Consider the following 16,419-nt stretch of genomic DNA (forward strand, 5'->3'; position numbering starts at 1 on the left):
TACTTTATTATCAAGAGAAGGAAAGAGGAGGAAGAAGGAAGGAGATGAAATAAATGTCAAGAGTGTGTTCGTGTTTAAGTGTAGATCTAGTACTCGTCGTTGACTCATCCATACATATCGTCAACGTTCGTAGTACATAGATGGTGGTGTATAGTGAAATCTCAACGTCATGGTGTGTGTGTATGTGTGTGTTTGATGTTATTTAGTATTTAGGCTAGCCAAAGGAGGTTAAGAGCCCATTTAGGGCAGTGTAAAAGTAGATAGACGGAACATTACACACAAACGCAACCTGGATTGTAAATACTTATTCTTTCTAACATTGTTTGTTGTTTACACTGGACAAACTGTGATTTGTTGTACTGTTCGTGTTCAATTTGAAAAAGAAAAAACCCCCGGATTTATAGAGGAGACAGAGTGGTAATAAATTCAGGATGCCGAAGTCAGGTAGGTTTCCATATCTTACATTGTTTATATTATGATTCAATTGTGTTTATTCCAACTTACACGTTATTAATGATATGGTTTAAATCTGTATCACTGTAGATTTGAGTTTGCAAGAGAAAGCTTGATGGCTATCAGTGTCACTTTACACACGAAGAGAATATAACAACTACTATTACTTAAACTATTATTACTACTATTACTACTACTACTACTACTACTACTACTACTACTACTACTACTTACTACTATACTACTAACTACTACTACTACTACTACTATTACTACTACTACTACTACTACTTTCTACTACTACTACTACTACTACTTACTACTACTACTACTACTACTACTACTACTACTACTACTACTACTACTACACTACTACTACTACTATACTACTACTACATACTACTACTACTACTACTACTACACTACTACTACTACTACTACTACTACTACTACTACTACTACTACTACTACTACTACTACTACTACTACTACTACTACTACTACTACTACTACTACTACTACTACTACTACTACTACTACCAACTACTACTACTACTACTACTACTACTATACTACTACTACTACTGCTACTACTGCTACTACTACTACTACTACACTACTACTACTACTACTACTACACTACCACTACTGCTACTACTACTACTACTACTACTACTACTACTACTACTACTACTACTACTACTACTACTACTACTACTATTTCTTTGTAATATTAATCACAAGTGCATTAAAATTGACAGTCATTGTATGGGGTTTGAAGTAGTAAATTCTCTGCATACCATTGCGATTAGCGATCATAAACTGGCGACCAGATCGTAACTTTGGTAAACTCATAGCCTGACAATGACCAACACATTACGTCGAAATACAAGGCGACAACTCCCAAAAGAAAGCAAATAGTGAGTTAAATCGTAGCCATCGTTATGTTATAGATAGTATGCAGATGACGTCACTCAGGCCTTTGTTATTGTTTTTGCCATCCGCGTTAACCAGACTATAAAAAGTTCATGGTTACACAGAGTTTGTGTGTTGGTCCGTTATACTTCCGGATGGCAATGTTGTGAACTCCTTGGCCAAGCGCATTCAATCTATAGCCTGATACTGAAATCCAAAAGGACTGGCAGTTTGACATTTGGTTTTTGCACGCCTAGTGAGTTGTCGTTAGTAGCTCATGGAAACAATATTTCATTGGTTGAACTATTGAATACAACTCACGATTTGTTTTCTTTTGTGGCAAAAGACTGGCATTTTGACGTCATTTTTTTTGGTCAGTATCAGGCCATAACTTTACGAAGGCCACGGTTAAATCGTAGCCAACTTTACGAAGGCCACGGTTAAATCGTAGCCAACTTTACGAAGGCCACGGTTAAATCGTAGCCAACTTTACGAAGGCCACGGTTAAATCGTAGCCAACTTTACGAAGGCCACGGTTAAATCGTAGCCAACTTTACGAAGGCCACGGTTAAATTCATAGATCAACCAATTGGTTCAATGGTCTCCGTGAGCACTAGATACTAAAGACAACTCACTGGTCGCTGGATAAACATAAACATGAAGTCCAATAACAAGCCCGATGGCCAGACTATAGATAGAATGAAGTTGACGTCACTCGTGTCTTTGTTTGTTTGTTGTTTGTTTGTTTGTTTGTTTTGTTTGTTTGTTTGCCATCCGCGTTTATGAGTATTCTCACTACACTGTATTAACCAGACTATAAAAAGTTCATGGTTACACAGAGTTTGTGTGTTGGTCCGTTATACTTCCGGATGGCAATGTTGTGAACTTCTTCGCCAAGCGCATACATACTATCTATAAGTTTACGAAGGCTACGACCAGATCCGGTTGGTTCATGTCCTGAACTGCCTTTAACGCTGAATCGGCAGGGAAGATCGTTAATTATAGACCAAGTGTGATTTACCGAAATTATTTTTAAAATTATTTTTTACTTCTAACAACGTTTCTGGTGCTCATGGATGTGGGCGCCTCAAGGTAATATTAGGTATTTAATGAAAAATAGAAAGTTTTCCAAAAAAGGCAAAAAACATCCGTACAATATAACTATTTTGATGTGTATATGTTGTTTGCAAACGGAAATTCATTCTCAATAAAATACAGCGGGGTATATTATCGTGCAACAGTCAAAATGAGACTTATAAATGAGTATTTTTAAAATTGTAAATTTTCTAATTCTATCTTTAAGTCTCTTATTTCTATGGCTCAACATATTATACGCTCCATATCATGACTTAAGTCCACATAAGCAGATTCTACTGTTTCTATATAATGACCAAATGGCCAATACTGTCCACTCCTTGGCGATTCTATCACATGTCTACACATCAGGAGGTCACCAATGACAATATCCTAATGGACATAACTGATTCGGAGTGAGGTCTGATATTAACTAGATAGCCCCATAATATAAATATTCGACACTTTAGTCTTCCTCGCCCCTTCTCTCTCTCTCTCCCTCTCTCTCTCTCTCTCTCTCTCTCTCTCTCTCTCTCTCTCTTTCTTTCTTTCTCTCTCTCTCTCTCTCTCTCTCTCTCTTTCTCTCTCTCTCTCTCTCTCTCAAATATATATATATATATATATATATATATATATATATATATATATCCTTTCTCTCTCTCTCTCTCTCTCTCTCTCTCACACACACACACACACACACACACACACACATATATATATATATATACAGAGCACATTCGTACATCCTCCATCGCTGACATTAAAACTCTCCTACAATCACGATGTTAAGCTATATTGGAAATAGAGCCTAATAAATGCATAGAGTCAAGTAAAGGTAGACACAAATACAATACATTCCCCTCTTCACTTGACAATAACTCTATATCTAGATAGTCCCCTTTTCACGTGACATTAAATAAGAGTAATACGTTTCCCTTTTCACTTGACATTAAATAAGAGTAATACATTTCCCATTTCACTTGACATTTAATAAGTAGCTTAGCCTTATATAGATTTGGTCGGAAAGACAGTAAAGAACTGTGTTGACCTATCTACTTATTTTTTAAAAAGATATTTTTTTCGAGAAAAATATATCATTCATATCATTTAACGTGTAGAATCAATTGAGCCGAGGACGAGAGACGCATGCGCACAACCAACATGACGTTCTCTCTCTAATAACTTTTCCGCCGGTGACGTCACAGACTATGGGTGACGTCCAATCAAGGGACGCTACTCTTCCGCTAATCTCATTCCCTATAGATAGAACGAAGATGACGTCACTCAAGCTTTTGTTATTGTATTTTGCCATCCGCGTTTGTGAGTGATTCTCACTAAACTGTATTAACCAGACTATATAAGTTCATGGTTACACACAGTTTTGTGTGTTGGACCACTATACTTCCGGATGGCAATGTTATAAGCTTCTTTGACAAGCGCATACTATCTATCCACAAACGCAATCTGGGATTGTAAATAATTATCTATTATTCTTTCTCACATTGTTAGTGGACGTCGAATTGGATGGAAGCTTCTAGTCGCCAAAGAGCGTCGATTTGAATAAAATAGGACTCAAGACACAGTCAATTGGAGTGTCAATACATAGACTCATATTTTGTGTGCAAATGTCTATAGATAGAATGCGCTTGGCCAAGGAGTTCACAACATTGCCATCCGGAAGTATAACGGACCAACACACAAACTCTGTGTAACCATGAACTTTTATAGTCTGGTTAATACAGTTTAGTGAGAACAACTCACAAACGCAGATGGCAAAAACAATAACAAAGGCCTGAGTGACGTCATCTGCATACTATCTTTATTTGATGAATCTGTCCAGTAAAGACCAAGTTGAACAAGGAAAGGTTGTTAATGTTACCCCGAGAATCGCCCCCCATTATTTACATCTATGTCTATATTTAATTTTCCCTCGCGCGCTCTCTTTTTTTTTTTTTTTTTTTTTTTGCGCCATCTTAGCAGCAATGGTTGTTTACACCTGATATTATAATATAAATTATTTCGACATGAGAACCACTAAAAATGTACCAAGTAAAGCTAATCCTGTACGGGTATAGTATAATATTAATTCTAAATGGCAGAATCACCTCCCCCTTTTCCCATAGTCGAAATATTAATTAAATTTGCATTTTTGGGGGGTTTATTTTTAATACCCTTTTTTAATCAAATGATAAAAGATAAGAATATTGTGTAAGTTGGCAGGCAGGTTTACTTTCTACAACCTGTCAGACAGATTCATTTAGATCAGATATGTATTATAAATTATAATTCAGAAAGCAAAACAGCTTGGTCAGTGGCCTGTCGAATCTATTCTGTAATAATCATGCTAAGTTGGACCGAAATAGTAATGTGAATATCCGTTTCGGGCTGCAGAGACTTTTTCTAACAACAAGAAATGAAGTGAGTAGGAAAGTGCCAGAAGACAATAGAGAATAAAAATTTCGCGGCGGTGATGGGGGTTTGAACCCGCGACCTTACTGGTACGACAACTCCGCCTGGCCGGAGACCTTTTCTACGCAGGGGTCTAGCATTCACATTTACTATTCATCCCAGCGTTTCATATTTTTTTAAAATCCAAGCTTCCGCCTTTTCATCACACACTGATTGCATTTTCTAATATTAAATTTTATAAATCGTAATCCAGCATAGACTATCTGTCGTTCTGGTACAGTCAATGCCCGTTTAATGCCGCATACATTTCCTTCACCACACTGGCGTGCTATGAAAATATATATTTTAAACATTTTGGCTAGAAAACTCGCGAAGCCTCAGGTTTAACTCACCAAATCCTAGAGATTTTTGCTACTTTTCAAAATTGGAAAAAAATGTATTAAAAATAAGCATGTACATTTATAGATAGTTTTATTCAACTATCATTAACATGTAAAAACTAAAAACATTAGTTTTGATACTACGCCTATAATTTGTGTCAGAAAAATGTAATAAATAGGCATGGGGTAAAAGTAACTTGTGTAAACTACGGATATAGTCGGTGTTAGGGTTGAATGAGTTAAAAGTTTTATAAAAAAGACGAGCGTCATTCTCATAGATCGATATTTGAAGGACGAGTTTTCTGGCCAGGATTTTTAAATTGTATTTATCAGAATACGTCAGCACAGGCTTGATGGGATTGATTGGTGTGTTTTGGGTTGAGTCTATTCATTTTACTCTACATATAAGGGGCAGCGTGGCTCAGTGGTACGGTCTTTGCTTCCGACCCGAAAGGTACCGAGTTCAATCACCCGCCGCTGCGTTGTGTGGCCTTGAGCAAGTCACATCGCCCTATCTCACTTTGCGGCGCTGCTCTGCGGCTGACGCCTGGGTTATTCCAGTCTTCCCTTGGAAAAGACCCGAAAGACAATAAATTTCCCCTTGGGGATGAATAAAGTGAATTTTTTTATTTTTTATCAGCGTGTGTTATTCAATGAAATCCAATCCACACTGTAGTAGCTCCACTACTGAAGATAAACGCAATATTTATTTACCATTCCATAACGAAATGTATCTGTCCAAAAAGATAAAAATAAATTGCAATGTTTTTTTAAAACATGAGCTTTTATGTTGTGCAGTATCCATTAAACGTTCTCAAAGCGCTTTACGGGGGGTACCTTGCCAACAGCAAGACTTAACATATAGGACGACACATGATGACGCCTGATAGGCGATGTTGCAATTTTTTTCCCGACCAGGTACTCATTTTACACCTGAGTTTGGTGAGAGAGTATGAGAAAAAGAGCCTTTTCCAAGGACTCAAAGGCGAGTGTCATACTACTAGACCACATACTCGCACTGGCACTTTGAGCACATAATTTAGTGGATTTTGCGTTATGAACAGCTCAATTTTAACCCTCTCCTTACCACCTACAGCAAAATCGTCACATTTGTTACGACACAATATACATTTTTCTGATTCAGATTTGTTCTGTACATCACCAACTTTGAAGAATGATCTTTGTTTAATTAATAAGAAAATAAAGTTGTTTTGTAGAAATCTTCTTTGAGTTTTAAAAATCAATTTTTCTGCTAGTTAAGCCTATGATTTTGGGAAAATAGAGAATGAGATCAGCGGAAGAGTAGTGTCCCTTGATTGGACGTCACCCATAGTCTGTGACGTCACCGGCGGAAAAGTCATTAGAGAGAGAACGTCATGTTGGTTGTACGCATGCGTCTCTCGTCCTCGTCGCGAGGACGAGAGACGCATGCGCACAACCAACATGACGTTCTCTCTCTAATAACTTTTCCGCCGGTGACGTCCAATCAAGGGACACTACTCTTCCGCTAATCCCTATACTGAAAATGCTTGGTAAGGAAAGAGTTAAATCAGACAGACCACCCTTCTTGCAGCTTGCCAGCTTGCCTGGTCAATAACTCATGCCTGTAATGCATTCCTGAGTGACTGATTTCACTCAACTGATTAATTGAGTTCCATCATGCTCTCCTGTATATTGCCTCTGGCGACTTGCAATATTGGCTACAGTAGAACGATCAATACTATGGATTTTACAGTTCGATCCATTAAAAGATAACGTTCAAACTAGAGTTTCTACTACTACAACTACTGAGTTATCGGCAAAATTAGATTGATGTTCTATTCTTGTTCTTTAAAAAATTAGATTCGTGTTCTATTCTTGTACATTGTTCAATTCTATAAGTAGGTGAAATCGATAAACTATTTTGTTGTGTCTTTATTGTCTAGTATTAAGGAATGGCAGGGCTGCTAATTCCCTTTTTTCCCCCGAAGTTTCCCCTGCTTTGTTGTGGTAGTGGTAGTAGTGGTAGTAGTAGTAGTGGTGGTGGTGGTAGTAGTAGTAGTAGTAGTAGTAGTAGTAGTAGTAGTAGTAGTAGTAGTAGTAGTAGTAGTGGTAGTAGTAGTAGTAGTAGTAGTAGTAGTAGGTGGTGGTGTGTAGTAGTAGTAGTAGTAGTAGTAGTAGTAGTAGTAGTATAGTAGTAGTAGTAGTAGTAGTGATAGTAGTAATAGTAGTAGTAGTAGTAGTAGTAGTAGTAGTAGTAGTAGTAGTAGTGTAGTGTGTAGTAGTAGTAGTAGTAGTAGTAGTAGTAGTAGTAGTGGTAGTAGTAGTAGTAGTAGTAGTAGTAGTAGTAGTAGTAGTAGTAGTAGTAGTAGTAGTAGTAGTAGTAGTAGTAGTAGCGGAAGCGAGGACGAGAGACGCATGCGCACAAACAACATGACGTTCTCTCCTAATAAGTTTTCCGCCGGTGACGTCACAGACTATGCGTGACGTTCAATCAAGGGACGCTACTCTTTCGCTAATCTCATTCCCTATAAATGATATAATATTGTCGAGTTTAAGGTTGTGTCGAAAAATGAATTTAACTTGATGAATAATAATAATTTGAGATTTTATATGGCGCAAATTCCATAAACTTGCTCAAAGCACTTTCCAAAGAGGTCCCTAGCCAACAGTAACAATTTAACAAACAGGACGAGACATAACTATTGTTAGGCGATATTACATTTTCTTCAGACAGAGACAACGCTGTTAACGGCCAGATACTCATTTTACGCCTGAGTTCGATGAGAAAATGTAAGTAAAGTTAGAGCCCTTTACAAGAACTTAACTATGCGGGATTCAAACTCAGGACCTTCCGATCCAAAGGCGAGTGTCATACCACAAGACCACAAAGCGCATGTGCACGTTAAGAAGATTCAGAAATATTCAATGTTTTGTTTTTCGCACTGCTATGAATTATACTCATGCATTCTCCTCAATAAAGGACAAAATTTAGATACATCCAAGATTCGTATTTTTGACTATCAATTCCATTTTCATCATTTAGCCCACGGTACAGTTTTATGGCCACGGGTCATCTTGTAAAATCGCCTAACAGGCGTCGTGTCCCGTCCTAAATGTTAAATTGTTGCTGTTGGCCAGGGATCCGTTGTAAAGCGCTTTGAGCACGTTTAGTGGATATTGCGCTATGTAAACAAGCTTTTAAAAAAAGTCACATTAACCAATTATATTATTTACCAAGTATTTACATAATCTCTTATGCTTTCATTACCACTAGAAGGAATGCAGTTATACAATGTCTACTTATGTGCAGGTCCGATAACCCAAACTATCATGGGCTCATTGTTGTAATAGAAATACACCTCAAACCAACGCTAACTATAGACACTTAGATAACCACGCCTCGCGGACAATCGTCATAATGTAAACAATGGCGGCGATTGGTAGACACAGCAAACTACACAAGTTTTACTATTTATGGTATGTGTTTAAGTAAAATACCCACTGGTCCACGGCTTGATCAATAGAATCAATACAGAAACTATGTGTAGACTTAATCTCATCGAGAAAACCTTGTGATAACCCATTTGGCGGTATAAAAACAATAACAAAGATCAGAGAGAGGTCGATTTCATTCACGTTACCATTTATAAACAACCAACTATGTTTGTCCGAGCACGTGGGAAGGTGTGTCACAAATTCCACTTTTTGATTTGTCAAACATCTACCGGTTAATTGTCCATCCATTACACCAATACTAAATCAAGCCTATCACTTCTGCAACTAGGTGCTCGTGGAGTCAAACGGATAAATCGAAAATCAAGGCAATCAATTTTCTTTTTTTTCGGTTTCACATTCTAATTAGATATTCACTTTTTCTATTTCATAACATTTTATAAAGACTCCTTCCTTAGTTGTTGTGTTAGCTTTTGTTTCTTTGTACCCTTTCATTGTTTATTATGTTTTAAAGCGCTTTGAACACATTCTAGTGGATATTGCTGTATTATAAAAGCATGCTTTATTTTCTAAATTTATTAATTTCAAGGAATTCAACTTCTTCATGACATAGTTATCTGCCGTACTTTGATAATTATATAAAATTATATGCATTTTCCACCATGACATCATAAGACATCGTCGCCTAGGCATTCCACGAAGGAATATAGATAACTCATCAAACAACATGTCTGATGTCAACAGGAATTACCCATGTTGTCCAAGTGAGCAAATTGGGGGTTATTTATCTTGCTCAAGGAAAAAAAACGAAAGTGCCTGAAGTGGGGCTCGAACCCGGGTCCTCCCGGGTCACAGTGCAATGCCTTAACCACTCGGCCAAATGATAAACACATAAAAGAAGTTTTGGCCGGAAACTCGTTTCCCAATTAATATCGACCATTTAAATCTCTCCTCACCAGCCATTTTCAGAATTTTCCCTGAAACTTCACACCCACCCAACACAAAAAATAGATTTTTTTTCTACTCAAACAGACAAGGAACAAGTACATTCCATACATATAATTGTCTAGTGTCTAATGTTTATCGCTATAACTAAATATTTTCTTTATAATTTGTGATGTACAAAGGATATCAGAATGAGGAAACTGTTGGTTGCATCGTAACGAATATGACGATTTTCCTTTGAATGATAAGGAGAGCGTTAAAGTAACCCTCAGTCTGTCAAAAACTCTTAAACCTGGAGCTTTACTCGTACAAAAAAAATGACCGATCGATATTTGAAGGACGAGTTTTCTGGCCAGAATTTTAAAACTGTGTTTTTATTTTCTTCACAGTATGGAAGTATTGTATGACGGTGACAGCCAGTGACAGCCCCCCAAGGAAGAAATCGGAACAGCGATTGTTGAATACTCATCAAAAATATTGATTCAGATTTGATCAATAACGTTATCGTTAAAGAGATCCAGTTTCGATAATATTATCGCCATATTATATAATATGTGACCCACAAACGTTAAACTGTATTATGTCGTGATGGTGTGGATTCTGGGCATTGAACTTATAACCAAAACTATGAGACCAGGGTTAAATGCATTTCTGTAGGATATAAAATAGGACGGATATAATTTCAAAGAGAGCAAAGATGAAATATTTCATCCTTCAGAATAGTTTTAACTTGAAATCCTCTCATCGATATCTGGTGTACTCCAGGGTAATACCATTTGTGTGTGTTCGTGTGTGTGTGTGTGTGTGTGTGTGCGTGTGTGTGTGTGTGAGTTTGTGTGCGAGGCCATGATAAAATTTACATTTGTAACGTTCGACTCTCAAAGCCAAAGACATCAAGTTATTGTGAAAAACCATTGACATATCATTCGTTATCCTCATTCGAATATTTACAAATTGATATAATCTAGAAACAGGCTGACACCAGACAGTCGTGTACAGATTTGCAGGTCTAGTAACTGAACACAATTATGGGCTGGATTAAACATTGTTGTCATGGACAACATTTTACGTGGGTTTGAGAGTATTTCCGTTACAACAATGAGCCCATAAGAATTTAGGATATCGGACCTGCAAATAAGTAGACACCTGCTGACACGTTAAAAAACGCACAACGGTTGTTACGAAGGACTGAATAGGCGGAATATAAAATTGGTCAAGCTGTTTAGGGTGGGGGGGGGGGGGGGTTAGCCTAATAGAAGCCATGGGTAGACCAAGAACGAAAAGAAATCAATGCCCATGCTCATAGCACGGTGGCTAAATCATTGGCTTTTGAATAAAAATATCGCTTGTTTGGAGATTTTTAAAAGCCTATACTATTCCGTTATCGCAGGCCTGCAATTTCATTTTCATTTCAAATTGTGAAAATATATCTAGATCTGTATAGAATACATCCACGGTTTCTTCCCTTGATCGAATATGTTTTACTCTCTAAAGAAAAGATGACTGGCATGATTAAATGGAGGAATGTCATAAGTTTGATATTCCGACCTCTTGTCTTGTATATTATATGAGTTCATTTGGAATTAATTTATTTGTATTTCAATATCCATCTCTCCCAGTGACCAACTTCTATTCAAAATGTTTGACGTCATTTTCAGGAGCATTTACGGACAAAGGCAATCATCCTATATTTACCGGTAGACTATCGAATTATGATTATGTGCTCTACGAGAAGATGTACGAGGTCTTTCTTGAGGATTGACTAGAACAAGGAATCTTGGACGACGACTTTAACCCAATGCAATCTTATTTCAATATTTTAAAAATGGTAATTGACTGAATTCAATGTGTATTTTCTTTTCTATTTCAGGCAGCAAACAATGGCTTCACCCGTCCAGTGCTCTGGTCAAAGGACACATTCTGTACACAGTAAAAGTAAGCAGTGTCTTTATTATTAATATACTTGTTTACTAGTTTTAGTCAGTTATCTACTATTCATGGCTCGCTCATCACAACCCATCCATTCATTTTTCGTCAGATATGTTTTTAATCTCAAGCAAGTGTTTCATGAACAGTGGTGTAATTTTAAACCTCTCCTTACCTACAGCAAAATCGTCACATTTGTTACGACACAATATACATTTTTGATTATTCAGATTAATTTTGTACATCACAAACTTTGAAGAATCATCTAATAAGAACATAAAGTTGTTTTGTAGAGAGATTGTTTGAGTTTAAAAAAACATTTTTTTTTCTGCTGGATAAGCCTGCCATTTTGGGAGAAAATGAACGGTAAGGAGAGGGTTAAAATGCATAAGCCACTTAAGATGTTTTATCTATCCAAACGATAGAGTGACACGATAAATTTGTTAGGGATAAATATTTTTAACCGTAACTGATATTGGCTGCCCACCATTGAAAGATTCTAAATAACGGAATTTTTAAATATGCCGCCCATCGCAGATATCTCGCATAATTTAGTTAAAGATGACTTGTGTATATGAATTTTCTAAACGTCAAAACAATGTATTATAATATAATATAGTATTACGAGGCTCAGATTTTACCTATCTCCATTTCGTTTTTTTTAATGGAAACAGAGGAGGGCTGTGTATATGGGTGCACGCCAGACACTGTAGTCATTAACAGAGACATATCCGAGAGTGCAGTAAATCTGTTGTTTAAAAACTTAAGATGTTTTTAATCTATCCAGATGATAGGTTGAAATTTCAACATGTCAGATAACTATTCATTTATTGTGAACCGTATAATATAATACTGGCAGCACCGCAGACGGGAAGTGTGACTCGAATTCGCGGAATTCTCAAACATATCTTCCAATGCGAATATCTCGGACATTGCTGTTAAAGATGACTTGAAGATGAATTGTCTGAACGTCGTATTATAGGGTTTATAAATTATGAGGCACAAATTGCACCTCTCATCCTGTAGTGTCGTTTTCAGAACACGTAGTAGATACATTGCGCTTTTTATGACAACAGAAGAAAAAGAAGGGCCTGTTGTATGGGTGGGTGCACGCCAGAAATGGTTTCGTCAACAAGGATTTCTCCATTTCTCAGAGATCTAGAAAACATTGGTTCATTGCGTCAGGTTGGTATTTTGTAGGGAAGAACTGGATGAAAAAAACTGAGCGAAAAGTCAAATGATGAGAAATAGGAATCTGGAATTTGTTTGGGTTTGTTTTGTTTTGTTTTTTTGTTTTTGTTTTTTTTTGTTGTTGTTTTTTGTTGTTTTTTTTTTTTTGGGGGGGGGGGGGGGGGGGGGGGTTGGGGTTTTTTTTCTTGGGTATTAAAAAAAAAGTTGGGGTTTTTTTTCTTGGGTATTAAAAAAAAAAGTTAATTAATTCATTTATTTATTTTAATTCTTTTTTCTTTTCTTTTCTTTTTTTTCTTGACATTTTAAAACTTAAAAAACAAAACCCGCGCTCCCAAACACAGGCTTTTGTTTGAATTCAAAATGTATCAAGTCAATCTTACAGTTCACTTTTACGAGTCAGGTCCACCCTGATATCATACGTTTATAGATTATTGTCACATTGGTACAGTCTTACTGCATAATATATCACGAAGGTGGCCGGGTGGTAATGGTCTCAAATTTTAATAGTTAATAAGCGACAGTGATATCATCTCCTTGGTAAGGTGTGACTTTTTTATGGCACGTTATAATGAATCACTCGACTCAGGTTTAGATGGGTATATGGTGATATTTGTAACTAATGAATCCCTGTACAAAATACAAAATATAAGGCGACTTGAGCTCTGGTTGAGAGTTTACTGCATAATGTACAATAATACAGCTTGTGAATCGCATTAAAAGTGATGCAAAATGTGAAATAAATACATTTTTTAAGAGGAGAAATTAGGAATTCTGACTTTTTAATTGTAAACGGGCTTCTAACCTTATCCTCAGAGATAAAAAGCAAATATTGTGTGACTGTGATGTTTACAATTCTCGAAGTTCAAATCTTCTTTTTTTTAATAGTCCTGCCTTTAGTGAGCGGGGTCATGAGGTAAATAGGTCATAGTAGGTAGTGCATCATTACAAATCGACAAGTCAGTGGGCGCTTCCCACCCCCTGTTGTCCGATCAGTTTATACAGAGGTTAATGGCTTGCCGGGCCATGTATTACTCCCCAGATTACCTTTGGCAATTCAATAATTAATTGAAACACCTCTTGGGCTGGCTTACTCGAAAAATACAACAACACATTTTTTTAAATTTTGGCTAGAAAACTCTTCCTTCAAATATCGATCAATTTTCAAAAATCACCATCTTGTGGAAAATTTTCAATCACGGGACATCACTGAAGTCCCAGGTTTGAGAGTTTTGACAAGTCGAGGGCCGTTTTAATCCATCGATATTTGAATGACGACATTTCTAGCTGGCCATTTATTTTAAAACGTGCAATGTTAGCCTTTCCTTGATATAAATTCACTTACTGTTTGTTGCATGAGTAAACTGTAGGGGCTGCCTGAAGCCTGTGATCGTGAAAATACTAACGAAAGAGTGAAAATGGAGAGGCTTCGTATAGGAACGATACAGACAATGGTCGTTTCGGGTACAAACCCTTCGTCAGCACAATACACAAATTAACGTGGAAAATAAATAAAATAAAATAAAATGCATAATAACTTGTCTCGTCTGTACTCAATGAGTACTTCATTTTATTTGTTTTTCCACGTTAATTTGTGTTATTTGCCCTGACGATGGGTTTGTACCCGAAACGTCCATTGTCTTTATCGTTCCTAAACGAAGCCTCGCCGTTTCCACTCTTTCGTTAGTATTTAACTGTTGCATTGATTGGTTAAGTATTCGAATAACAACTCACAAGCAAAGGGACCGGTGTCGATCTCGGGTTCAGTCTAGGATTTTTCCGATCTTATTGTCCGCCCAGCTATAAATGAGTGGCTGATTCTGTTAGATCTGGTAGGAAGTACTTTTTCGCGATTGACAAGTATCTATCAAGAGGAAGTCGAGCAATCATAAATCCTGTAATGTTAAGAAACCGGAATAAACTTCGGTTCCCTGAGCTATAGGGCATGCGATTAGCGGAAGAGTAGTGTCCCTTGATTGGACGTCACCCACAGTCTGTGACGTCACCGGCGGAAAACTTATTAGAGAGAGAACGTCATGTTGGTTGTGCGCATGCGTCTCTCGTCCTCGCTTTCCGCGAAACAAAGACCATTATTCTAAGTTTGAACAAAATAAATCTGAATTTTAAAAATATGTAGATTGGGTTGTAACACATGTGACGATTTTGATGCAGGTGGTAAGGAGAGGGTTAATACGCTCGAAACTACTTCTGATCTTTTCCAGTTTTTGGGAGAATGCAAGGTGGATCATCCAAAGGGAACAGACGTAGTAAAGGCAGCTATCACAAAAATGAAGGTAAAGGTTATTCCGTTGATCTCTTTTTCTTCTTCTCCTCCTCCTCCTCCTTCTTCTTCTTATCCTCCTCCTCCTCCCCCCCCCCTTTCTTCTTCTTCTTCTTCTTCTTCTTCTTCTTCTTCTTCTTCTTCTTCTTCTTCTTCTTCTTCTTCTTCTTCTTCTTCTTCTTCTTCTCCTTCATTCTCCTCCTCCTCCCCCTCCTTCTCCTCCTCCTCCTCCTCCTCCTCCTCCCCCCCCCCTTCTTCTTCTTCTTCTTCTTCTTCTTCTTCATCCTCCTCCTCCTCCCTCTCCTCCTCCGTGCCTAACATCCTATTTGCTTTATAGCGTTTGTCAAAAGCTAGAATCGCCTGTATTAATTTTGAAAGGCATGGTAACTCCTGTTTCTTCGGTGGGAAGTTCGTATGTGTATGTATCTCAATCCTCTTGTCGTTCAAGACAGGTGTAAAAAATAAAACCCAACTTCCTCGCTAAAATTATTACCAATAACAGACACGCCTCTTATATAGGGAATGAGATTAGCGGAAGAGTAGCGTCCCTTGATTGGACGTCACCAACAAGACGTTCTCTCTCTAATAACTTTTCCGCCGGTGACGTCACAGACTATGGGTGACGTCCAATCAAGGGACGCTACTCTTCCGCTAGTCTCATTCCCTATACAATCAAATGGAAACATTATTAAAGAAACCCGCTGTGTGAATTAATGAAGTCATTTTTAGAGCCACGAGAACCTTGCAATCAGGCTAGATACAAATTATCTGTGTCTATTATTGTTTAATTACGTCGCCTGTTCATCTTATCTATTCCAATTTGGCGTTCATGGGGTCATTGACCGGTAAAGAGTTACTAGATAATATGTTTATATCTTTAAACGTAGTGTTTTTCAACGCTAGATCTACCTTACATATATTTTTTTTAATCGCAAGGACAATACTGCCCGCCCTACCCTGAAAAAAAAACCCAACTTGAATTAAAAGTTTTGGCCAGAACACTCGTCCTTCAAATATCGATCGATTGAACTGACCTATCTTGCAAAATCTCTCAGAACTGGGAATTCACGGATGCCCCAATGGTTGTCTGTTTGTTTTTTTGTTTTGTTTTGTTTTGTTGTTGTTTTGTTTGTTTTTTGTTTGTTTTTGTTTTTGTTTTGTTTTTGGCAAGATGGGGATTCTTTAATTGATCGATATTTGACGAACGATTTAAAAAAATGTTTTTGGGCCAACATTTTTGATGTGTGATTTTTTGTCAGAGTAGATACGGCGGCAGAATAATAATTTGCTCCACTCAAATTAGACAACTTCATTAAACGTTGATGTCAAATGTTGTTTTTCCCCCCGTTCTATATGCATTCGATAACATGTCGCACTGTCAATGGTAATTGAAAGATAAGTAGACGTTGTTGG

General features: G+C 37.3%; 1 protein-coding gene across 9 annotated transcripts in view; it reads left to right on the forward strand.

Moving 5' to 3' along the window:
- LOC144971589 (PTB domain-containing engulfment adapter protein 1-like) overlaps positions 1-16,419 on the forward strand; it is a 97,609-nt gene that overhangs the window by 79,094 nt on the left and 2,096 nt on the right. For all 9 annotated transcript variants that reach the window (XM_078912655.1, XM_078912649.1, XM_078912650.1 and 6 more), the window contains 2 exons: positions 11,482-11,546; positions 14,948-15,019. In XM_078912655.1, the coding sequence (XP_078768781.1) occupies positions 11,482-11,546; positions 14,948-15,019 (137 nt within the window). The remainder of the gene's footprint in view (positions 1-11,481; positions 11,547-14,947; positions 15,020-16,419) is intronic.

The sequence above is a fragment of the Berghia stephanieae genome, chromosome 4, assembly GCF_034508935.2.
Source record: "Berghia stephanieae isolate SIO BIC M18660-M18661 chromosome 4, UCSD_Bste_1.3, whole genome shotgun sequence".
In the NCBI taxonomy this organism is placed as follows: domain Eukaryota; kingdom Metazoa; phylum Mollusca; class Gastropoda; order Nudibranchia; family Aeolidiidae; genus Berghia; species Berghia stephanieae.